The sequence below is a fragment of the Pleurodeles waltl genome, chromosome 4_2 (assembly GCF_031143425.1).
Source record: "Pleurodeles waltl isolate 20211129_DDA chromosome 4_2, aPleWal1.hap1.20221129, whole genome shotgun sequence".
Taxonomy (NCBI): Eukaryota; Metazoa; Chordata; class Amphibia; order Caudata; family Salamandridae; genus Pleurodeles; species Pleurodeles waltl.
The window spans coordinates 709,805,962-709,832,278 of record NC_090443.1 but is presented as its reverse complement, the minus strand read 5'-3'; the positions used below and the strand labels follow the sequence as shown (position 1 = coordinate 709,832,278).

At 43.7% G+C, this 26,317-nt stretch overlaps 1 protein-coding gene and 1 long non-coding RNA gene across 2 annotated transcripts in view; one reads left to right on the top strand and one right to left on the bottom strand.

Moving 5' to 3' along the window:
- Positions 1-11,144, bottom strand: part of LOC138293221 (uncharacterized) — a 43,658-nt gene extending 32,514 nt beyond the window's left edge. Inside the window, exon 1 of the long non-coding RNA XR_011202930.1 lies at positions 11,024-11,144. This is a non-coding gene — a long non-coding RNA (uncharacterized lncRNA). The remainder of the gene's footprint in view (positions 1-11,023) is intronic.
- The window catches only part of GTF2B (general transcription factor IIB), a 180,183-nt gene continuing 164,988 nt past the window's right edge, over positions 11,123-26,317 (top strand). Inside the window, exon 1 of the mRNA XM_069232309.1 lies at positions 11,123-11,232. Within this exon, the coding sequence (XP_069088410.1) occupies positions 11,216-11,232 (17 nt within the window). The 5' untranslated portion in view covers positions 11,123-11,215. The remainder of the gene's footprint in view (positions 11,233-26,317) is intronic.

Sequence of the window (26,317 nt, the reverse complement as noted above, 5' to 3'; positions counted from 1 at the left end):
TCTGCCAGTACCCTGATGCGAGATCAAAGGTACTGAGGAATTTGGCAGCACCTAGCCTGTCCATGAGCTCATCGGCTCGGGATGGGGTGAGCATCTGTCTTTGTTACAGAATTGAGACCCCGGAAGTCCATGCAGAACCTAAGTGCTGGCGTAGCACCGGGGGTGGCAGCCTTGGGAACCAGCACCACAGGGCTGGACTTCTCAATCACCCCAAGAGCCAGCATCTTTGCAACTTCCTCCTTGATGCTGGCCTTCACCCTGTCTGCAACCTGTAAATGTTGTTCTCTACAGGGGGACTGTTTCCCGTGTCAATATCATGGACACACAAGTGTGTGAGTCCAGGGGTGAGTGAAAACAGGGAGGAGTACTGCTCCAGCAACTGGTAGCAGTCCCCTCGCTGGTCCAGGGTCGGGGATTCAGAGAGATTGACACCTTCCATTGACCCATCACCTTCCTTAGCAGAGATGAGGTCGGAGAGAGGTTCACTCTCCTCCACACCCTCATCTGTCACCAGAAGCATGCTGACCTCAGTCCTCTCAAAATGAGGCTTTAGTCGGTTCACATGGAGCACCCTTAGAGGGTTCCTAGGGGACTGTAGGTCCACTAATTAAGTGCCTCCCCTTTACGCTCCTTGTTTTCAAATGGACCAGTCCAGCGGTCATGGAGAGCTCTAGGCTCTACTGGCTCCATTACCCAAACCTTGTCACCAGGCTGAAGCTCCACCAGGGTGGCTTTCTGGTCATACCAGCGTTTCATGACCTTTTGACTGGCCTCGAGGTTGCTTTTGGCCTTCTTCCAGAAGCGTTGTATCTGATTGCGGAGGGCTGGCTCGTAGCTAACCACATCCTGAGGGGGTGCCTTAGGAGCTTTCTCCCACCCCTCTTTTACAGTGCTTAAGGGTCCCCTGACAGGGTACACATAGAGAAGCTCAAAAGGACTGAACCCCACACCCTTCTGGGGCATCTTCCTGTAAGCAAAGAGAAGGCATGGTAAGAGGAAGTCCTGCTTACGCCTCATGGTCTCAGGGAGGCCTGCGATCATGCCTTTCAAGGTCTTGCTGAATCTCTCCACAAGACCAATGGATTGAGGATGATAGTGTGTGGTGAACTTATAGGTCACTCCACATGCATCCCACATGGACTTCATGTATGCAAACATGATGTTTGTGCCTCTGCCAGACACAATCTCCTTTGGGAATCCCACACGGGTAGATATCCCAATCAGAGTTCTGGTCACCACTGTTGCAGTCACCATCCTCAGAGGGATTGCCTCTGGGTAGAAGGTGGCATGGTCCACCAAAACCAGGATAAACCTGTTGCCTAGGGCAGTATTGTGGTCCAATGGACCAATTACATTGATGCCCACCCTTTCAAAGGGGGTGCCAACAACAGGGAGTGGGATCAGGGAGGCCTTGAGCCTTTTCCCTCTCTTCCCACTGGCCTTGCAGGTAGGACAGGACCTACAGAACGCATCTGAGGCTGTCCGCATTCAGGGCCAATAAAAGTGGGTGACAAGCCTGGCAAAGGTCTTGTCTTGCCCTAAATGCCCTACCAGAGGGATGTCATGAGCCAGGCCCAGTAGCAAGGACCGGTAATACGGGGGGGACCACCAGCTCACGTGCTGCCCCAGCCTCCATTAACTTAGGCTCACTCCAAAGGAGATCATTCCCCCAACATATAAGGTGATCACCAGAGGCTTCACCTGCTGCTTGAGCTTAGGCATGTTGCCTCAAACCCTCAAGAGTGGGGCACACTTTATGCGCTTTGCAGAATTCTTCCCTGGTGAGCCCACCCTCAACTTTCCAGCCATGAAGCTGAGGCAGGTCACCTAGGGCAGCAATGTCCTCCTCGGTTGGCTCAGATACCTCCTCCTCAGGAGCCCCATCAACCACCACAGGAACTTCTGGGACTAGTTTCCCATGTCCCTTTCCCCTCCCCTTGGCAGCTGTCTGGGCCATTCTTCTAGGATCCAGATGCCCTTGACTCCCCTCCCGGCCAGTCATGCACCTTTTGGTCATGCAGACCTACTCAGGCAATCCCAACATTTCCAAGTGAGACCTTAGCTCTACTTCCTTCCAAGTAGTGTGCTCAAGACTGTTGCCTAACAGACAATCTACAGGCGTGGGAGGACTCACAGCTACTTTTAAAGTACCAGAGACCCCATAACCACTCTAAAGGGACCAGAGCTACTGGTAGGTGCCTCTCAGATTGTCAGCAACTAAGACTTTGTGGAATGTTTTTGGGAGGACCTGCTCTGACACCAGCTGGCCCCTGACAGTAGTCATGCTGGCTCCTGTGTCACGCAGAGCCTCTACCCTTGGCCCATTGATGGTGACCCACTGCCTATACTTAGAAGTATTGGCAGGCACGTGGGCTTTTGGCACCGTCTCTGCATCCACCAGTGACACTAGGGTTACCTCTATCTGTTCCCCAAGGCTAACTGGGACTACCTCCTCCCCAAGCGCAACACTAGTAAACCCAGGTGTCTGCCCTCCAGTGGGGGGGTTGTGCCCTCTTGGGACACTTGGAGTCACCCTTAGAGTGACCATTCTTGGAGCACTCTGCACAAAAGGGTACAAACATCCCTGTCTTATGGTCCACAAACCCTTTCTTTTTAGAAATGAGACTGGGACTGGTTACCGCTTTTCCCTTGGGAATTATTTTGGAGGCCTTTTGAGAACTCCTTAATTTTAATTTTGTCCCCCCCCTCTTTCTTCTGGTGGGAACTCTGACCACCTTTGTGGGTGTTCTCCCCAGATACCTTCTTGGACACTCTGGTGCTAGCCCAGAAGTCCGCCTCCTCAGGAAGCTTCCTGGGATCAGTCAGCTTACTGTCAATCAGGTGCTGGCGCAACTCTATAAAGCAAATACTGAGCATATGCTCTCTCAGGATCAAATCATATAATTCCTTATAAACATCTACTTTACTGCCCCACACCCATCCATTCAGTGCCTCATTAGAAACATCAAAAAAGTCTACCTAAGTTTGTGTGGCGAGTTTGGTACTGTCCCTGACTTTCTGACTATACTTTTCAGGGGTCAATCCAAACTTGGCAAGTAAAATGACTTTCATGAGCGGGTACGTGCTCTGGTCCTTCTTTTCTAATGTGAGAAGTGTCTCCCTCCTAATCATTGGTACATGTTTCCACAAGCACATCCCCATTGCTCTTCAGGAACCCCAGAAGCCCTTATTGCAACTTCATTGGCATCCAACCATTTGTCAATGTCATCTCCTACCACATAACTTGGCACCACATCTCTGGGTATATGAACCTTTTTTCTCTCCAGCAGGGTCCTGTATGTATGCTGCCACCATCACTGCTGGACTCAGACTGCCTAGACTTGAGGTCCAGCTCTTTGAGACTCAGTTTGTGAGCCAGAAATAGGTTCTTTTCAGCAAAGGCCCTTTCAGCCTCATGTTGCTTGGCTTCTCTCTCAGCCTTCATTGCCTCTGCCTCCATGTTTAACCTTGCCAATAGCAGTTGAAATTCTCTCTTCTCCCTCCTTTCCTCTGCGGTCAGGCTTTGACTTGAGACACTGCTCCCTGGTTTTGCAGGGGGCACAAATCCAGGGGTGTCAGCCCGCACTGCTATTGGCAAATCCTCTGGGTAGCCATCCTCTGGCCCCTCCGCCTCAACATCATCTTGTGAACGGGCTTCTGCCCAGGCCCTCAGTGCCTTTTGGTATTCCTCCTTCCTGGAGGCACTCCGGGTAGGTACTCCCATCCCCTTGCAGAGCCCTTTCAGCTGGCTGACAGTGTATGTCTCCAGCTTAGCTGGGTCAAACTTTCCAGCTCCTCCTTGACACCAAGCCAGAGACATATTGATTAGGATTGGATTAAAATGTCAAGCAGAAACAAATTTTAGCAAAAAGAGAAAAAAATCAATTTGACCTTTAACTGTGGGTAAGTAGTGTACACGTTGCTAATGTATGTCACGCACAAACACAAGTCCTATCCTGATCACCAATGTTAGAAATGGAGTCTCTAGTTGGCAGAGGTATACACTCTTGTCCAAGTAGGGAATCCTAGTCAGATAAGTCACACACAATCCAAATTATCCTGTGCCCATCCTCTGGTAGCTTGGCACTGAACAGTCAGGCTTTACTTAGAAGGCAATGTTTAAAGTATGTGTGCAATAAATCATACAGTAACACAGTGAAAACACCACAACAATACCCACACGCAGGTTTAGAAATATATATGATATTTATCTGGTTAAATTAAGGTCAAAATGATAAAGATTCAGTAAGTACAAGTTGAGATATCAGTTTTGCAAGATTAAAAAGTCTTAAATCTTAGCAATCAACAATTGTCTCTTGATCACACAAAGTACCTGTTTTGCGTCAAAAATAACACGCAGACCGCAGAGGAGGAGATGAGTGGAAAAATAGAGTGTGCATTGAAATTTCCAGCATGGCACAGACAATGCGTTGTTTCTTTCCACGCTGCAAGGGGCTTTGCGTCGATTTCCGGTGCACAGTCTTGGTTCCTCACTGTGAGGTTCTTTTTGACGCCCAGGGACAATGCGGGGAAAATCCTGGGCGTGTGGGAAGAGGTCACAGGCATTGTGTTGATCCAGTAGGGGATGCATCGAATTTTCTGTCACGCGGCAGGCACTGAGTCAATTCTTCACTCGGGAAGTCAGGCTGTGTTGTCACGGTTCAGCTGTGCGGCAATTTTCTCGTCGCAAGGCAGGCTGTGTGTCGTTTCCGGCAGGCTGTGTGGCGATTTTCAGCACACACGCAGTTTCCTCAAGAGATGAAGCCTTTTTGGCCCTGAGACTTCACAAAACAGGAGGCAAGCTCAATCCAAGCCCTTGGAGAGCACTTCTCAGCAAAGCCAGAGGGCAGCAGGGCAGCAGTCCTTCTCAGCAAAGCAGTCCAGATGAGTCCTTTGGGCAGCCAGACAGTTCCTCTTGATAGGTTGCAGGTTCAGGTCCAGAAGTGTCTGATTTGGTGGAACCCATTTTATATAACCCAAATTGCCTTTGATGTGGGTGAGACTACAAAGAGTGGATTTGAAGTGCACAAGTTCCTCTTTCAGTACAGGCCTGTCTGCCAGGGTCCCAGTAGGGGGTTTGGCAGTCCATTGTGTGAGGGAAGGCCACTAGCCTTTGAAATGTAAGTATCAGGCCCTCCACCCATCCAGCCCAAGAAGACCCATTCCGTATGCAGTGCAGGTGTGACTGAGTATCTGGGTAAAATGCACAAGGAAGCTGTCAACCAGCCCTGCCCAGACGTTGATTGGAGACAGGCTGTAAGGCACAGATGGATTTTAAGTGCAGAGAAATGCTCACTTTCTAAAAGTGGCATTTCTAAAATAGTAATATAAAATCCAACCTCACCAATAACCAGGATTTTCTATTACTATGCTGGCCATACTAAATATGACCTGGTTACCTGTTTCTGATAAGAATCTACCACACAAACAGTATGTGAGGGTAGCCCTAATGTTATCCTATAAAAGAAGCAAGCATCCCAGTAGTGGGAAACGAATTTAGGAGTTTTCCACTACCAGGACATATAAAACACACATGAACATGTCCTGCCTTTTACCTACATAACACCCTGCCCTATGGGTTACCTATGGCTTACCGTACTTATATGTAGAAAAAGGGGAGTTTAAGGCTTGGGAAATACTTTTAAATGCCAAGTCGAAGTGGCAGTGAAACTGCACACTTAGGCCTTGCAATGGTGGGCCTGAGACAATGTTAAGGGGCTACTTATATGGGTGGCACAACCCGTGCTGCAGGCCTACTAGCAGCATTCAATTTATAGGCCCTGGGCACATGTTGCACACTTTACTAGGGACTTACAAGTAAATCAAATATGTCAGTTGGGGATGAACCAATGTTACCATGTCTAAGGGAGAGAGCATATGAACCTTAGCACTGATTAGCAGTGGTAAAGTGGGCAGAGTACTAAAACCAGCAAAAACTGTGTCAGAAAAGTGGAGGGAGGTAGGCAAAAAGTTGGGGGATGACCACCCTAAGGCTGTCAGGTCTAACACAAGGGTTACTATATTCAATTAAATTCTAATCATTTTGTCAGGCTCAGAACAAAGACCGAAAGAATTGGATTTGGGGTCTGTAGCTCACAATTAATGTTGACACTGAATGTGTAACTCAATGAACCTTACTCTTGGCACATGACAGTATTGTAGCTCTCAGGTATCCCACATGCGTTTTTCTTTGTATTCTGGTGCTTACAGACTTGAATTTATAAATGGATAAACATATATAATAGTACAAGATTCCTGGATTGGATTTATCATTCAGACAAAAACCTACAAAACATGCTTTAATATGGGTTATTAGTGTGTATAGAGTAACTTGACGAAGCACAATTTGTGCAAAATTTGTGGTTTACAGTGGCTGGCGGTGGTTATTGCTCCGTATACAGTATGGTATTGTCTATCTTGTGCAAGCAGCACACTCAGCGCATTTACATTACATTCCACTGCTTGTAAAACATTGGAAAAAACAAAAGTATAGCTGCTGAAAATGACATCTTTCCAAATAACTGCAACAATGTCTGCTATCCAAGCTATCTTGTTCACAAAATCAGAAATGTAAAACCCTATAGGATCAAGGGCTTGAAATATTAAAGGGTGAAATAATGAAATATGTGAAAAGAACAGGCACATCCACTTTTTCTGATGGTCCACGTTCTTCATCTATGAAAACAGAACATGAAACAGGAGTGATTCTTGGAGGACCAACACTCCATCTTGACACCAGCAGTGGTGAACTAAAGGTTGTTAAAGACTTTTCAAAACTAGAAAAGATCATACTAATTCCAGAAGAATGTGACTTTTCAGATCCAGCAAAATAGCCTACAATCATTAGTGGTTCCATATGACCTCACACTGTTGTTCCTGGACCTGCCAAACATATTGTTATGCATTTTCCAAAAAATGCTTTAGATCGCTATTTCTCAAATGTTCACTATAAAAGGAAGATAAGGAATGGGGAAGTTTTTAATAGCTGATTGTTGATTTACTCTGTAATCTATGAGTGTGTGTTTTGTTTCTGTTGCATATTATTTTATCAGACTAACACTGAGGTAATCTAATGGAAGGAAGAAGTAGAGATTGGAAGCATCTATCACAGATTCTCTCTCAACATAAGAATTCGACTGCACATTTTGCTTCATATAGGAAATAGTCTGAAACAGAAATGCAACTTGAGAGAAGGAAAACAATTTGTGATGAGGATTATCGAATCCTACTTGAAATGGTGGGATACTGGCTTAATGTTTTAGAGTGCCTTATTGATATGGTGCAGTTCCTGATATACCCCATGAACCTAAAGATAAGTTTAAGGTGGAATTTTTCAGTGTTTTAGTTGATACAGCATTAACTTCCATCCAAGAACGGTAAACACTAACTAAGGAACATGACACAATTTGGCGTTTCATGAATATAATAAAAGAGCTTCCAGATAGTGCACTTCTTCCTGGGTGACGCAGTAATTTGGAGGTGGCACTAACTTCTGCCAGAGATGCGGATGTTGATGCAATGGACCTCAGAGAAAAGCTTTTTGGTCCTAACGACATGCTTCCAGAAGGCACTGAAAAACCACTTGATGTACTTCAATTAATTAATTGCTGTTATCTGTCGGACGTTTTCCCCACTGCCTGGTTGCTATACGAATATTTCCGACAATATCACTCTCTATTGTCAGTGGAGAAAGAAGCTGCTCCAAGTTGAAGCTAATTAAAACTTATTTGCACTCAAATGTGAGCAAAGAGAGGTTGGTGTCACTGGCAGTACTTTTCATTGAAAATGACATCTTGCAAGGTATAGATTTTTTCCATCTGGTAAATGACCTTGCAAACAGAAATGCCAGAAAATGTCAATTTCAATAATAGGTGTGCACTTCAATGAAAAATGCCTGTAAAAAATTATCATCTAGGCTAAGTGAACAGAAAGATCTATGTATTATTTTTGTAAAGTATATTATTTGATTTAAGGTATTTACATGATCCCAAAATTAAGAAAAAATAAACATCATTCTTGAACATTTTAGCAGATCTCACAGCTGGTTTCTATATGTGTAGACATTTGTGGTCATCAAATACTATTCTATTTTACTTAACGTTGTCCTTCAAAGACCATTTGCATTTACTTGTGCTCTCGCACGGAATACTATTGTATTGAATAAGATTGCAATTTGAAGTCTCAAGATGGTTGCACATGATACTGCCCAAAATTCAATACTTGCAATGTAACCGAAGCTATGCAAATGAAGGGTCGACTGGAGCAAGCTACATTTGAAGATGTCCTAACCTAACTTGTTGTTCCACTATTTAGGCTATGAGTACGAATTTGTGAAGAAATGGAGAGGAGGTGCAAAACTGATTTCGCCCAGAGAACGCTCTGTGCAAAGGCCGGCCTTGCCAACTGATATTTAAAGTAAGCAAAGAAAGAGATGCCTTGTTAAAAAAACATACATTCAGGTGATTTTATATAAAGTGCTGTTTATGTAGCATGTCTGGGCCTTTGCTGAATCTTAAAACATGAACACAGGGCTGGTATTTTTCCTACCCTACCAATGCTACAGACCCAAAATATAATACTTTCCCCAACAGTTGGGAGGGAATGTGTAATAACAGCCAGAGATTCCAACTTTGAAACTGGTGAACCAGGTGTGGGTCTCACCGTACTGTATTTTTGGGCAAATCACTTAATCTCTGTGTGCTTTAAAAAACATGAATGTGCCCTTATGTAATGTAACTGATGTTCTCATATAAAGCGCCCCAATACCTAAAAGTGTAGTTTATGCTTCAAAAAACAAACTGCTAAAAAAGATACTTAGATTTCTTTAGGGGGAAACCCCCTGTAAAGTGAACTTTCAGCCATAGTCAGGGGTACACACAGGTACACAGCGTCCACCCCACTACTTTCACAGGGTGGACGCCATCCACCCTACAAGAGCTGGCCCCACTAAATTACGCTGAACATGTCCCAGTGTAATTTTCAGACACTGGGACACATTCAGCAGCGCCTGAACCTTGTCTGCTCTCGTTTTGGGCAGCAACGTGCAGGCATTGAGCGGGCCTTCATGTTTCAGACTCCAGCTGGGCCCATAACAAAGGTGAAATTAAGGGGCTACCAGGCCTTCTTTTGTTCCACTATCTTGACTGGGATCTATCTGATCCTCACACCTGGGTGCAGGGGTAATGAAGGGGAAACAAAGGCACACAGCTTGCTGTTATCACTTCGCAAACATCTGGAGGCATGCTTTTTACCTTGTTCAATCCCTATATATAAGAGATATGCATCCACTGTATGAATGTTAGATGTGTTGGTCTGTTCTAGTGTTCACACAAATAACAATTTAAATACCACTATTTTGTTTTATTTCTTTTATAGTGCTACTCATTACCAATGCAGGTCAGAGCGCTGTACATCAGAAGTACGCATTATACATTGACAATAAATGTGTAATGCAATGTACAAGATGTGTTTCATAAGACATTGAGGGTTACAAAGTGGTGGAGTCACGTTTCCTTTATAACGCACTGTGCTATATTAGAAGGATTACGATTTACAAACTGTGAGTAACAAAAGGATATCTGCGTTAAAAGCAGTAACTCAGAGACCTGGCAACATAAAATACAATTCTGTCATCTGCAGATGCATTGCAGGAGACACATTAACCCTCTATGCTACTTAGATTAGAAACTGGGACTAGAGAAAATACAGGTCTCTCCAGCAAATTTATGACCCTCCAAAGTTATCTTACCATTATTATTGTTAAGCAGATCAAAATAACTGCTATGTTTCTCCTTGTTGACAACTTCTCTGTGGCAGAGTTTAAAAAAAAATAATAATAATAATTGAGGCCCACATATGCAGTTGGGGTTGCATCACATTTTTTGGCACAACCTGGATTCAAAATTGCATTTGTTAAATCTCATAATGCGATCAAATGTACTCATGATAGGCCTGTAAAACGGGTGTGAAGAATTAAGCTCTGATGTCACTTCCAGTGATGTTGCACTGTGATGTCACACACCATGATGTCACCTGCATACAGACTAACTTGGTTAGTCCCCCCACCACTTCTTTTTTAGGGTCGAGCCTGCGTCGCATGCGCTTGCGCATGCGTATCGCTAGCGAGACGCTTTAGGTATTAGAAAAGGGCTCGGAGCCCTGTCGACGTCACGTCAGTGTGTTTCATTGGCAAGTTGGCTTGCCTGTTAGAATCCGCTTCTTTTGATTAGTAGAAGGCACGCATACGTTATGACTTTTCCGGTGGTGAGCCCTCCTCGAGCGCAGCGACCAAGTACAGAAAACATGCGAGGCTCGCTGGGTTTGTGGACTACTTTTTCTCTGTTTTCGCAGCGCGATCTCGCTGGGCAGAAGTCCAGCGCTTCGCATACTATCGACCTTGTTTCTCAGTTAATTGGGTTGGGAGTTTACAACTGTGAACAGCTGTAACTCCGACAAATGCGAGACCCTAGTGCATTTCAAATGCTTGTTTAGGACTTGTGGCCCAGCCATGGTGATCCTGACTAATTCAACCTGGCCCTGTATGCTTTACAGTACGCCATTTGTCATCATGTACAAAGGATTACCTAGAGACGTCCTCACTGTAATGTGTATTTTAACCTTTAGCTATATGTGCTCAATAGTATTGGTTGACTGAGCTTTAAAATGCTACGATGTACCAACACTCCGACCTTGTCACCAATCTCAGTACGTCTGTGACCTCCGGTATGTATCTGCAGCGTTTCACAAATATCATCCTTAAATTCGTCTTGAAAAGTTGAAAGATATGCGTTCCTGTTGTTCCTTTACTACTATCGCTTTCACAGTTTGTTGAACATTTAATGAAACAGGCAGTAATTAGCGTACAAACACTACATCCTTATGTATAGTGAAATCGTATGCAGCCCAGATCACGAATGAACGAACCACTGCCCCCACACCCACCTCTCTACGGAACTCCAAACATACGGAAAGGTACTTCTAAGATGGCCGCTGCTTCCCCTAAACATGCGTTATATATGTGTACCTGAAGTCTTTGAAGGATCTTTTGGCAGGGTTTGAAGTCTCTCTTTTGTTTCTTTCATTGGTTTCTACAGACTCCCAGCGGAAGCCGAACTGTCTCTTCCCTTGCTCCGTAGTTTGTCACTGGACACGTGACTACCAGAAATGATAAGTAATCGAGCCGCGGTGCTTGCTGGGACGTCTACCGGGAGTTATCATGGCGTCAACAAGCCGGTGAGTGATCGCACTTTCCTACGGAAGTGGACAATGGGTGGTTCGTGCCGTGAGCAGGTTTTGGCAGACCAAAGTTAACTTTGACACTCGTAAAGGGTGGCAAGGACGTACCTGACTGATAAATGTCCCATAGTGAGGAAGAGGCTGCGTAAGAGTGGGGAGTGAGAGCAAGAAAGGGTCAGTGACGGTAGCAGACATCGGCATGGGGTGATGGACTAAAGTGGGAAGGAGATTTAGCAGATGAGATAGCTAGAGGAGAAGGAGTAAGTGGAGGAGAGTAATGATTATGTGGCAAAGTAATGTAGGATTGCTACGTCCTGTGACGTCCTTTGACGTCTGGTAGGACGGCAATGGGAAGAATGTAAGAGGGATGAGAGAGCTCAAGGAAGTGATGGGGAGGGAACATAGGGATGCCAGTGTTGGAGGATAATGGTGATGCCTCTCCTTTAACATGGTGACAGTGGCAGGAGTACAATAGCGGAGGCTAAGCAGTGGTGGAAGACGGGGTGACCATACCAGAGGGTGTGATTGCTAGTACCAGAGGAGAGGTAGTGGCAATGGCAGAAAAAGTGGCATGATAGTAGGAGAGTAAATTAAAGAGACACGTAAAAGAAGTCCTGAGGAGGAGGATTTGTGTCCTGAGGCTTTTCCCGGGTGGGTAGTAAAGAAGGGAACACAGGGTAGGTTGTGCTTGAGGTCGGTGTCTAGCAGTGCTGGAAGGTATGAGGGGTAGACAGTGTCAGAAAACGTAGACAAATGGCCGGATGACATGACAGTGGCAGGGGTTGGGTTGCGCAGTGGGTAGACTAAAAGCAATGTTATTAGTCTTGTAGGGTAAATTTGAGAGACAAATGCTGCGGTTCTACTGGTCAGCCTGGTTCAGTCACCCACTACGAGCCCACTGTGATGTTATTTCATTTTTTGTGTAACACTACTTTATAACCAAGGATTGGCAATGCCGGCAGCTTGTGACTCGTATTATAAATGCAAAACGTATTGGTTTTGCCTATGCCTTTTGTTATATCCACATAAAAAGTTCTGATGTGTAATGTTATCTCAGCCTCTTTATTTTTTCTGGCGTTTTGGGATGCTTTTTTGTGGATAAGTCAAGGCGCGAGTCCATTCGCTTTCTTTGACTTCTTCCCCCTAAATCTGTCATCATTTATACTTGAGGCCATCGAGGGATACCCTCCTTGTTCCAAGAGTGCTCTGCAGTGCCTGCTTACTAACCTGCCATTTTTTTCGTACTCTGAAGGTAGCAGGGTTTGACTCTGTCTGTGTTTACAATTTTCCTTATCTTGCACCCTGCCTTTTCTAGTGTTCCAGAATTGACTTTTTTGTAGATCGTCTTCTACTACTGATGTTTAGAAAGTGGCGAGGGCTGCATCACTTAATAGATCCTTCATCGTAATGTATCCTTCTGTTTCCCCGGTGGACAGTTAATTTTGTGCTGACAAAAATAACTGTTTAATGACAACTGCTAGTGGACTATTGAAGGGTTGTTATTTGCATGCTTATCCTGAAGCAACTACGGGGCAGGTCTTGGGTGAAGCTTGAAGGAGGAACAAACTAGGTGATTCATGTGATATAACCTTTCCATGCCGGGAAGTCTTTAGACCTGTTTCAAAGATCCAGTGTTCAGATAGCAACCAGACTGGCCAATGTAGCTTGCTAGCAAAATATGAAGCTCTTGTGCCCGGAGTCCTCTACGTTCAGGTGGAAGTTATAACTTTGCTAGTTCTTCCCAATGCCTGCCAGATAGTCCATAAAAGGCCACCCAGTGGGAGATCCGGATCTCTAAAAAGCTTTGTAGGCAAATATATTGGGGGATTAGCAAAGTAATAGAGGATACAAGGCAGCATTATAATTTCACTACTGCAGTTCCCTCCATCACTTTCCAAGGGCAATATTTTCCAAAATGCTCTTTGAGATTTTAGGGTACTCACTGCCCTTCCCAAGTTCCAGTCCAACAGATCTGCTTTAGAGTGGTAAATCATTGCCCAAAGCAACAAAAGGTCTTGTGTTCCCACCTTACCTCCCCACCACCTAGGTTCACTCTGCACTGTTCTACATCAGGGCCAGTGGAGAACAGACATGATTCTGCCAAGTTTATGCTCAAGGCTGACACCTCTCCGAAGACCCTCAGGGACTGGGCAACTGATGTTGGAATGGCATTTGAATCTCTTATCTATAGCAACATGTCATCAGCATAAAGTGGTATGAGGTGTTCCCTGAAAATATAATGCCCCAGTTTTGTACCTTTGTCATAGAGTTCAAACAGATAGTTTACACATTAAACACATCAGGTACTTAGATTCTTGCTTTGAGAAGCTCCGTGCCTATGTTCTTAAACCTTAGATATAGGACAATTGTATTGGTCTAAAGATTTTAAAGAAGGAACTTTGCCCATACTGTCTAAATTCATAATTTTTTAGTATTGATTAAGCCTTTTGTCATTTCAAGTTTGATTAAATGAGTTCCTTTGTGTTAAGTAATATTAACTTCTAAGTGTTTTTGCCTAACAATCCTTAGTTTGTAGCAGGTGGAATATACATTGTGTCACCATAATTATTTATTTAAGTCTTTTAACTCAATCACAGATATGCTATTTTGAAAGCGATAATGCAGGCACTAAACCCAGTAGAGAATTATCAGATAACGCTTTAATTACAGTTGTACAAAGTACTATAACCCCATGCACCTCACACATCTCTCTCCACAGTTTAATAACTATAACTATTTCAGAAGGCATAGCTTGTCATGAGCAATCACATCATGAGGACTGGCTATGTCAATGTGCGCTACAGGTTCTGCTTGGGCTGTAGCAAGGCCTTGAGAAATCATACAAATGTTACAAGACTTGCAGGTCTAGTGACTTGAATAATCTACTTGACCTAACTGTAATGCTCTTGCCCCATAATCTGTGAATTGTGTAATGCTAGCAAATATTTTGTTTCACTGAGCTACCTTTTATTCATTATCACATAGCACCTTTAAAGATGTGAGCTCAGCATGTCTGCTATACAAAAAAATTGTTTGTTTGATTTACTAGACTAAATCTTTGCTTCCTTTATAATAAAAATCCACCTCATGTAATGGGTACACACAACCCTTGACATGCTTCTCATTAGTATTATGAGAACAGCAATAGTACAATTCATTTAAAAGCTATTTAAATGTGTGTTGAAAAAAAAAAATTGACATCCTACGGTATTTCATTTCACACTCCCTGTACGACAGCACAATTCTCAGCCAGTTTATTTCACAAAATTCTCTAACTTTTCAATCGGAGAAAGAAAAGTAAACCCCATTTTTCAGGCTAAAATAATCATTAATTTGTAGGAAGTAATTAGCTGGCATTTGGCCCCTGTCTTTGAACGCACAGCAAATGCGACATATGTTAGTTTGACACTGTGCTGGTCTTTTTTTGCTGGTTTTTGTACTCTGATCACTTTACCAGTGCTAAGGTGCAAGTGCTCCCTGTGTAAATTGTATGTGTAATTGGGTTTTCCATGATTGGCAAATTTGAAAGTGCACTAGAAGTGCACAGGGCCTGTAAATCAAATGCTAGTAGTGGGCCTGAAGCACTGATTGTGCCACTCACATGAGCAGCCCTGTAAACATGGCTCAGACTTGCCACTGCAGTGTCTGTGCAGTTTTAAACTGCCAATTCTACCCACTTGCCAGGCCCAAACGTTCCCTTTTTATACATGTAACACACCCCTAGGTAGCCCCATGGGCAGGGTGCAGTGTATGTTGAAGGTAAAACATGTACGGATGTGTTTTACTTGTTCTGACAGTGAAATACTGCCAAATTTGGTTCTCACTGTTGCAAGGCCTCTCTCTCTCGTAGGTTAACACGGGGGCTGCCTTTAAATATCTTTTAAGTGCAGTTTCCTTATGGGAGAAGATAAAGATGTGGGGTTTGGGGTTTCTGCACTCAAAATTTAAAACTACATCTTTTGGTAAAGTTGTTTTTAGATTGTCTGTTTTTAAATGCCACTTTTAGAAAGTGGGCATTTTATTGCTTAAATCTTTCTGTGACTCTGCCTGCTTCTGTATTCCCTGTCTGGGTCAGACTGACAGTTGGGCTGTTTTTCGATCTCCACTGGATAGTGACACAAAGGGATCTGGGGTGTAGCCTGCATATCCTCATGGGTCATCTGGGCTAGAGTGGAGGGAGGAGCTCACTAACACTTGAATGGACTGTGCCCACCCTTACACAATGCAGTCTGCAACCCCCTGGTGTGTGTCTGGGGCCAGCCCTGGCCAAGGCAGGATCTTGTGAACAACAGAGACTTTCCTTTGAAGTTTGCCTACTTCAGAGGCAGAAAGGACACAAACCCCTAGTTTTTTAGATTGCTTCTGGACTCAAGAGGAGCCTCTGCCAAGGAGAAGAGCTAGAGCTGGAGGAGGAGTACTGCACCTTTGCCCGTGACTGTGCTCTGCTGGGTTGGCCTGCAGTTGCTGCTTCTGCCTGAAAGAGTACAAATACTGGACCTTGTGGTATATCCTTTCTTGTGAAGTGTCTCCAATGGCTTGGGCTGAGCTTGCCTCCTGTTTTGAAGTCTCAGGGGCATCGAAGACTTTCTCTGCCCGCACCTGAACTCTCTGCTGAGACTCCTACCCTGCCAGGTGGTGCCCTATCCAGTCTCTGTGATCTTGAAAAGTAAAGCTGGTTAAACCAAAGTAGAAATACACGCTCATGATCCATGGGGGGAAAAAGTTGATGCACCACCTGCTACACGGGTTGTAAAAATGATGCACCACCTGTATTACGGCTGAGAAATCTACACCACCTGCATCGAGGCTGGGAAAACAACACAACACCCGTTTGCGGCTACTAAAATCGACGCAACCCCCACGCAGCGCAGTTTTCCATCACAGTGCGGCCCGATTTCGCATGTATCATCGCTGGATTTCTAAATCAACATGAACCTGCCTGAATCCAAGGTGCTCCTCTGGAAATCAACTCATCGCTCTCTTGCGGGAGAGAAAAACAGCGCATTGCCTACCCAACTGGAGAAGAAACAATGCACAGCCCCATTTGCAAGTAAGGAATTGATGTATCGCTGACTTTTCCAACCCACGCTCGCCTGTGCGGTTTTATTTTTGACGCTAACTAGGTGCTTTGTGTAACATCAACGCATCCATTGTTTTCTATGGAGTAAGACTCTTTTTACTTTAAAAATTCATGACTTTACTTGGGTATGATGGATTTTTGTCGTTTTGGTCTTGTTTGATTTAGACAAATATGGGCTATTTTTCTTAACTGCTGTGTCCATTTTTTTAGTGTTTGCTTTATATGACTGTGTGTGTTGGTACAAATACATTACACATTGCCTTTGAGATAAGTTTGACTGCTTGTGCTAAGCTACCAAGGGGGAGGTAAGCAGGGCTTATCTTAAGTGTGTATCTCCATTGCCCTGACTAGAATGAGGATCCCTGCTTGGACAGAGTGCAAACTGACTGCCAACTAGAGACCCCATTTCTAACAGGATAAAACTAAATTTAAAGGCACCTTTTTTTGCTTTTTCATTTTCTGAATAAAAAGGATACCAGTTCTTTGTCAGCTTGAGTTCTCTTGCCAGAACTGCCGTGAAGGCCCTTGGACTAGTCTACTCTGATAACGTCTGACTTGCCATAGTGAATGGGTGACTAGATTTTTTGAAGCCTGTATATCTCATTACTGGCTATGGAATTATGACTTGTATTAATTGATTAGGTAGCCACTAGTAAATAGATTCAGAGCTTAGAGACAAGGTGGGGAGACGCTTTGACAAGTAGGAAAATAGTGGGGCCCTTACTGCTTTGAATTCTCTGTATTGGGTCCCTGTCACCCTCAATAGTCTGTCAATTGACATTATGGTCCTCATCCTCTGATTCCTTTGTGATGTAGGTGGTGGATCGTTCCCTCCTTCATTATGCAGCCTTCATCACGTTCACAACCCCTAAGCAATTCCATGTGTGTATGGTCACCTCTTCTTGGCTGTTCCAAGATGGTGGAGTAAAAGCCCAGCAGAACAAGATCAACAATCCTAGCATTGTTTTCATGGCTGCCAAGATTTCTGTCAGGAAACACTGGATGTGGAAGCAGTCCCAACATATATGTCTGACGTTCCCTCAGGAATTCACACCACCCCTCTAACAGAGAGCACTTGAAGTTGGGTAGATTTTGTATAGCTTGTTTAAGCATAGGTACCAGTCAAATTATACTTTATCGTATGCTTTCCGTCCCAGTATAGAGCCAGGATTTCGAGGTAAATCTTGCCAAAGGTGCGACTATCACACTTCCTCTCTCTCTGCCCATTTCCCCATGCCTATAGGGCCTGTGTGGCAGTGGGGCACTATCTAGCAGGAGTTTGTATATGACAGAATCACTCCTCTATCCCTTGACCACCTACTCAAATTTCTCAAAAGAAGTTAAGTCTCTGGTGGTTGATGTTTTAATAGTGTGATTCAAGACCCAGTGCCTCAACTGGCTATTATGAAAATGCTTAGTCCTATGTACCCTGAAGATGTGCTTACAAAGGAGAGAATCTTCCCCACCCTGAAAAATGCCTGATACTTTAAGTTGGGGTCTGTTCCTCCAGTTATTGATAGTACATGTAGTTAATGCAATAGTGAAAATAGGGTTTATAGTGAAACCAGAGTGTGTGGTGAGGGGAAGGAGATTTTACCAGGGCGCCTCATCTGAGAGTCCTGAACCATCTGTACCATTAAGGGTGACTTTAGAGGTGGTCCACGGAGGACCTGGCCTGGCAGTTCGGGCTGGACTGTTCCCATGGGGAACAGGGTCAAGACTGATTTGCATATGGCTGGGTCCAAACTGGAATGGCATGGCAAGCAAAAAAATCGGATGGATTAAACCCAGATCTGTGACTAGGGGTGAATGTTTGATTTGCTCTGCATTCTGTCCATCATCTGTTGTTTTTGCTTTTTTAGAGGTGGTGGCATGATATGCCTTGGTCATCTTGATAGAACAGAGGAGGAGGATAGCTAATCTGGTTGCATGTATTTAAGAATATATGTTTTCACCAACATTCATCAGTACAGGGGGCCTATAGGCAAAGGTATGTTTCCTGGTTTATATCTTACTAGATGTTAGCCCTTGCTCATTGGGAGAAGGAACAATGTAGGAAATCCAACGTTTCTCCATGGGTCACCCACAATATTTCTACTTTTGTTAAACGCTATATATTTTTTGGCTTCAGAACTCTTTCCCCTTCTAACAAGGAGTAGAGTGACAATGCTCCCCCATAAGAGTATTTCCCTTTTCTTAAGGGTCATAGTCTGTGGTGGAGAAATACACCAATGGCATGAAAAACAGGCCTGGGCGGAACTCGCATACTTTCACTCCACAGAATGCCACAGAGATACCTAAAAAACTCAGAAAGAATCTGCGAGTGGGGCAATTTCGGTATGTCGTGCTGTTTTTTAGTGCCAGGAGCTTGTCCTGCTCTCTAAAAATCAGCACTAACTGCATCACGCTGTGCGCCAGAGTGCTGCTTCTTCCTACTACTCAAGTAGATTTTCTACTTGAGCTGCAGCTTTCCTGACTAGAATGGTAGCGAACTGCTGTGACCACATGCATTTAGAAATCGCATTGGGAGGCATTCTAGCACCTCATAATACCACCTATTGTTGGCAAGCTTCAGGTAAGACAAAATAATCCACCATGCGGCAGTTAGTGTAGTTTTGCCGGAAATCCATGCAGAACGTGGAGTGGGCAAAAAAATGCAGGCGGAGTGGAATTTGCCCACCCATAATGAAAGTGTGGACTGCAGCACTTAGTTTGCCGTCCACCCATGTGATAAAAGAAAACATGGCTTAGGGCTACCAGGTTAGCCTGGCTGCTTCAGTGTAAAACCCGCAGTGCAGCCTTTAAAAATGACAATTTTTGACAGGCAAAAACTTCCCCTTAAGTATTAGTCATGTCTGTGTGAGCTGTGAAGCCCACAAGATAGGGTGCATGGTGTTTAAAAGTGAACATATATAACATTGATATTACTGTGTCCCTACAGTTACACGACCCACAAAACGATTTTCACTGTGGCAGGCCTTTGTCCTATGTAGAAATCTAAAGCACAGATAAAATACTGATGTGTATCTCACAAATAAGAGGGGCTAGAAAAATAACCTACCCACTATTTTTAATAGCTACTGAAAGTCCAATTCAATGGTGAAGTTCATTTTTTATAAATAAAAATGAGGGAAAAATAACTTTTTAGTAAGTTACACTTGATTTGCCTGAACTGTCAGAAGTCTAATTAGCATTAGCCTCGGCCAGCTCTCAATCTATGCACAGTCTTGAATAGGTGTGAACGAGGTGTGAAATGCCTCACAAGTGCTACAGTAAACTAAGCTGAATTAGAGGGATGACTCCTGTGAAATATACAGAATATTCTTCTTGTGGATCCTCTGTCTGGTTGATGAAGGACCCTGCTTTTATCCTACCAGATTTGTCTCTGGGTTTGTTGTGGGAACCATACCTGCTTCAAACCTAATTTTAGTATTAGATGTTGGGGGGCACTACTGATTTCCCTTTGACACTGACACTCGCACACCCCTCTCCCCAACCCATCCGAGCGAAATTTCTGTGTGACTAATGACTTTTCCCATCTTGAAAATGCCCTGACACATGACATTTTGGGTCTGTTTGCAGTAAGGCAAACAGGAGCTACTCAAAAAAGTGGATCGATTTGGCCCGGGAACTTTATCTGAATTTATTAGGGAGTACTGCTCAGTAGATGGTGCCAGACATAAAGGTGGCATCTCTAGGCACCCATTTAAGAACACTTTCTGGACCTGCGGAAGATAGAAGAGGACTAGACCTGCTCCCTGTAACCCGTGAGGATTCCTGAAGGACTCTGCCTGTTCTCGCCTGTACCCCGTACAAAGAAGTGGACTTCAGTGGTCAGTTGTCTGACCTTCTGGGTGGGTACAGGGAGTAAAGTCCCTGACTGGCCAAAACCAACTGGACTTTGCTGTTGGCATGTGCCTGATACCTGAGAGTCTCCAAGTGCCCTCTCCTGGGGTTCTGAAGAGCCTTAATTGTGTACTCCTGTGGTTGGTTTGGTTTTAAAAGTCTAAGTCACAGGGTAAATCTTTGACGTGGCTGAACCTGGTTGGTGAATCTGACGTATGGTCCTTTGCAGTAAGCCTCAAATCGCCCCTCGGTTCTGGGTAACACCAACCATTGACTAACAAAAGCACTTTGTGCTTTTTAGTGCTATTTCTACTTAAGAGTTTAAACATTCATATCTTTGGTTCCCCTTATTGGATTTTTGTAATTTCGATGTCATATTGTTTGTTAAATGATACTCTATTTTTCCAATTTGACTTAGGATTTGTATTGTTCTTCGTTTTGACTTTATTACTGTTTGTGTACTGCATATGTACATTTTACATTGTTCTAAACCTGTCTGCTGTGTGCCATGGATACCAGGGAGTTGAACTCAGGTTAATGTAGTGACCTTAGCGGTTTGCTCTAGCAAGAGTTGTGATTATTGTTTGAGGCGGGCAGTCAATTTCTTGCAGTCTCACCCTCCTCCTCCACTCTACCCCACCCAAAGGATTGAAGTGCCCATTTTGGTTAACAGCCGGGGAGTTGGCAAAGGTTTTATGAAAGTTTTTTTGTAAAACCATCAGGGCCATACACTTTGTTCACCTTGGATTTGATAGTCGCCCGGACCTTTGGGGCCAAAATGTAGGCTTCGAGCACCCTCTCCTGATTGGGGATTAAGGCCTGGAGGCGCACGGATTATAAGTAAGTTGCATCTTCCCTTACAGGTGGGTGGTCCGAGGTGTAAAGAGAGGATTAGAAATCCTGGAAGTCCTCTAGTTTAACGTCTGCTGTGAAAGTCTGCCCTGATGGTGATTGTATGTTCTGCTTGTAACTACTCTCCATTTTCTATATTAAGAGTGTAGTAAGATGGGGACCCACCTTAGTGACTTGGTAAATGATACTCTACTGAGGCAGAGCAGATCAAATTCATCCTCATTAGTTGTCATCACTTTGAGCTTACTCTGTAAAGATGTAACAGTGCAGAGAAGGCAGAGGTTAGGTATGGATCTATAGCACCTCTCAGCCTAGAATGCTGAGGTAAGTATACATAAACAAAACCAGACACAAATAGAGGTGCCGAAGAACCTCAGGGACTGTCAGTGGTAATTGCATTGTACTAAACAATTGTCATCAATATACAATACAGATACAGCTGGACCGTATGACAATAGAAACTGAATCGCAATGAAAATCGTTGGAACGCACTGTGGGCAAAGGGAATAGACGTGTGTAGATGGAATAAGTGCTCATTGTTGTATGCCCACAACATTTTCAGTCTGGACGAAGCAGAAGAGGACATAGATACTCCCAATACCCTTGGTAACTCAGGCTAAAATTCTATGACGCGGTGACGCACATGCATCTTTGAATAAGCTAAGTTGTATTTATACATGGGTGAACTGCCCACCCATACTGGGCAAGGCAGGGCTCTAATATCAATTCAGCACCATGGTAAGGAGTAGGGGGATGGAGTGGGATGAAGAGTGGTGCAGACAAGTGGAGAAGAGCGACTGCGGTGAAAACATTTCCCATAGCTAAAATGAGTTCAGAGGAGAATGAAAGGAGGACACTAGCCTATAGTGTAGTTGAAGACGCCTGTGAGGACATACAGAAATATGGACACGAGAAAAGAAGGGGATGGGTGTAACATCCTCCGGTAGAGAAGCTAACAGTAGTCTGGGTTTATAGATTTATGAGGCCACACTTTCTGGGGAGGTATGAAATATGGCTAGGAATAGGGACTAGATGTGTTGAAAGGTCTCCAAGGCATCCTGATACTTATAAATATGTTTCTCTTACAAAGCTATGTTGTACAGTTCAATAAGCCACTCTTCGTGTTTGTGCGCCTCGGGATTGACAGTGCCTCAAGATACGGATTGTGGCTGCAGTTATTGCAGAGGCTTTCTTGGTTCAAGAGTGTAGGGGAGTCAGTCATGTCTTGTACTAGTACCAATCTTTTGGTCAGTGATACTGGTGTGGGAGTACAAACAAAAAAAATGTGTAATTCTTCTTATGAACAAGTTGCTTTCACAATGAATCATGCAATGTGTACTCAAGGGCCTTAGAGAAGGTGTCCAAGTGGACCTGATTTATTTTGGTGTGTTGCCCATAGGTTAAAATCCTGTCAGTACTACTGTCACCCTCAGCAAAGGGTATGACTATCAAAAAGGAATTGGGAAGCTGTCTTAGCGGGTTGGGGGCACACATAGCATCAAACATAATGCACCTACCATTAATTTCACAAGAAACCATCAAATATCAGCCATTTTTGTCTTCCTTACAGCTTATGGGAGCGAAGTGAAGACAGAATTGGATGACCCCCTCCCCCATTGTCTTTCATGGAAGCTGTTAAGTGGAAATCCTCATGTTTTAAGCCAAAGCTCATCTTGAGGCTAGAGAGGTCGCCCGCAGAGCAACCACATTGTACTTGTTCTCGTTGAATTTCCAAGACTTAACTTGTTAGGGGAGTTTAGACCAACTAATATACAGTGATGTTTTGCCCAGTGGGAGACCTATGGGCATCAGTGCCAGTTAATGGATGGCCCTTGTTACACCCGGAGTAGGTGTGACTGAACCCATACTCCATGGTACATTATTTTGGGACAATTACGCCTTTGCAACAATGTATTCAACATTTGTTTGCCCTTCCCAGCAACTGAATACAAAAAATTCCTTTGAGTCAACTCCTGTGTACAAATCTGTGATAACAGAAAAATGGTAGGGGTAACCCAGCATTCTATAGCGGTCTGTACTGTTCTCCTGGTTTTCACACTTCAGTGTGAGGGCCTCAGTCTGTGCCTGTACAGTGGTCATGTTTACTTTGAGGGTAACTCAGTACTCCATCTTCGACTCCCCATTGAGTATCACAGCAGATGGTTTAGATATTAGTAGCCCTGGTTGGTATTCAGGTCTGATAGGGCCATATCACTGTAACTTGAAGCCTTCCCACAGTTTTGCTTTAAAGATCTTCAGATTGGACTCGAGGTCATCAGGGAGGTGGTGTTGTCGGATACAGGAGACGAAGGCTATCCAAGCCAGGTGTGGGCGAGGCAGAAGGAAATAAGTTAGTGGCACTCTTCTAGGTCTGTTTCTTTGGATATAAAATAAGGGTTCGTTTAAAACAGGAATACACACTTGGGTAAAATAGTCATTTTTGCCAGTTTAATTCGACCCATAATGTAGTTTAATTCATAGTTAATTTACAATGCTTATTGTGAAAATGTCTAAATATTTAACTTCTTTATTTAGCTGGATACACCAGTTAGATTTGGTATCTCATGATTCTTTGAGCCTGTAATACAAAGTTCTGTTTTTATATTAATTACTCTATGGCCTGACAGTCTTGAAAACGTACATTTTTCAATAGATGTTCAGCATTTTCTTGTCTCGGATTCAAATACAAAACTACTTAATCTGTGTGCAGTTTTTAAGATCTGTGTTTCTGTATTAGTCAGAAACTAATGTCTGCCTATGTATTATCCTCGATCACCTAATTTGGTATGTAACTTCTTCCCTCTTGTCTTCACCTTTAGAGCTTCCCTGGTTTGTTTCCTTCCTCATATATCTGCTATTAATTCCGTGATTGCAGTAGTTTTTACTCTTTAGTTTATCTCCACTGCTTGCTCAGTAAAAGCTGCTGCCTTTAGTTTATCACATAGATTACTTATCGATCTATGATGTATTTTTTTAAAATTTTCCATAGAAATACATACTCCACTGAATACTGCCTTAACCCTTTGGGTGCAGGCGTCGGCCAGTGGCCGACGCCCGCACTACCTCCCTGGTGCAGGTCACGACACCAGGGAGGGGGTTATTTATTTATTTTTTAAACCCCGGGAGACACAGAAGCTTTTCCGTGTCTCCCCCACCCGCCCCTTTGTGATGTCACTTTGTGGATTTCCCCATCGGAGCAGGAAGCGGCCTTGTGGCCGCTTCCTGCTCCGATGGGGAAAATGGCCCCAAACGGCCTTCCCCACGTTCGGGAAGGCCTCGCAAGAAAGGGGAGACTCTCCCCTTTCTTACGAGGCCTTCCTGAAAGTGTTTCCTGGCCCCCGATCGCAGCATAGCTATTTATATAATTTGCCACCAGTTGCCTTGCAGTTGCAGCTTGCGTCTTCAAAGCAATGCACATACTTCAACTGACTCATTTCAACTGTAGCTTTTAGGCAGCAATAAAAAAGTCAAGTAAGTATTGTGATTTGTTTTGTTTTGTAGCCAAATTTTGAGGTTTGCAAAGGATTCTGGGTAACAGAACCTGGTCATAGCCCCACAAGTCACCCCATCTTGGATTCCCCTAGGTCTCTAGTTTTCAAACATGCCAAGGTTTGCTAGGTTTCCCTAGGTGCCGGCTGAGCTAGAGGCCAAAATCTACAGCTAGGCACTTTGCAAAAAACACGTCAGATTTCAATGTAAAAATATGATGTGTCCATGTTGCATTTCCTGTCACGAGCATCAGGCCTACCCACGCAAGTGAGGTCCTTGGGAGAACACAGAATAGCAAAACAAGTGTTATTGCCCCTTGTCTTTCTCTACATTTTTTCCTTCCAAATGTAAGACAGTGTGTAAAAAAGATGTCTATTTGAGAAATGTCCTGTAATTCACATGCTAGTATGGACACCCCGGAATTCGGAGATGTGCAAATAACCACTGCTTCTCAACACCTTATCTTATGCCCATTTTGGAGATACAAAGGTTTTCTTGATACCTATTTTTCACTCCTTATATTTCAGCAAATGAATTGCTGTATACACTGGTATAGAATGAAAACCCATTGCAAGGTGCACCTCATTTATTGGCTCTGGGTACCTAGGGATCTTGATGAACCTACAAGCCCTATATATCCTGGCAACCGGAAGAGTCCAGCACACGTAACGGTATATTGCTTTAAAAAATCTGACATTGCAGGAAAAAGTTACAGAGTAAAACGTGGAGAAAAATGGCTGTTTTTTTCAGCTCACTTTCAATCATTTTTTATTTCAGCTGTTATTTTCTGTAGGAAAACCTTGTAGGATCTACACAAATGACCCCTTGCTGAAATCATGATTTTGTCTACTTCTCAGAAATGTTTAGCTTTCCGGGATCCAGCATTGGTTTCACACCCATTCCTGTCACTAACTGGAAGGAGGCTGAAAGCACCAAAAATAGTAAAAATGGGGTATGTCCCAGTAAAATGCCAAAATTGTGTTGAAAAATGTGGTTTTCTGATTCAAGTCTGACTGTTCCTGAAAGGTGGGAAGATGGTGATTTTAGCACCAGAAACCCTTTGTTGATGCCATTTTCAGGGAAAAAAATACAAGCCTACTTCGGCAGCCCTTTTTTCCCAATTATTTTGAAAAAAACGAAATTTGCACTGTATTTCGGCTAATTTCTTGGTCCCCTCCAGGGGAAACCACAAACTCTGGGTACCATTAGAATCCCTAGGATGTCGGGAAAAAAGGACGCAAATTTAGCGGGGATAGCTTATGTGGACAAAAAATTATGAAGGCCTAAGTGCGAACTACCCAAAATAGCCAAAAAGGGCTCAGCACTGGGGGAGGAAAAGGCCCAGCAGCTAAGAGGTTAAGGCTTTTCCATGTCTTATTTATGAGAGGTTAGTTGCAGTGTAAACCAAAATACGTTTGTGAACAGTGCAATGGATAAACCATAAGCTTTTTTTGTTGGAACACAATTTACTTAAATCTCCAGGTCCGGTATTCTAATTTATGTTAGTGTTTTCTGTACTGATTGCCATTTAAGCTGTACTATGATGTGGAAATATAGCTAGTTTAACCACTGTATTCAAGACCTCTGTATGTCAGAGTATGAGAAAATAATCTAATCTGACAGCTGAAGTGAAGCATGGGGAAGCATATGTATGCTGTCTGAATTTTGGATTCCTTTCCCTCCATAAATATATCAAATGATACATGTTCATAAGTTCTACAAAATGTTTCTTAACCAATTTTTTCCTTTTTGTTGCCCACTGATATGTGCTAGATGAATCTAATTGCAGTAAAGTCAGATTAAAATCCCTTACAT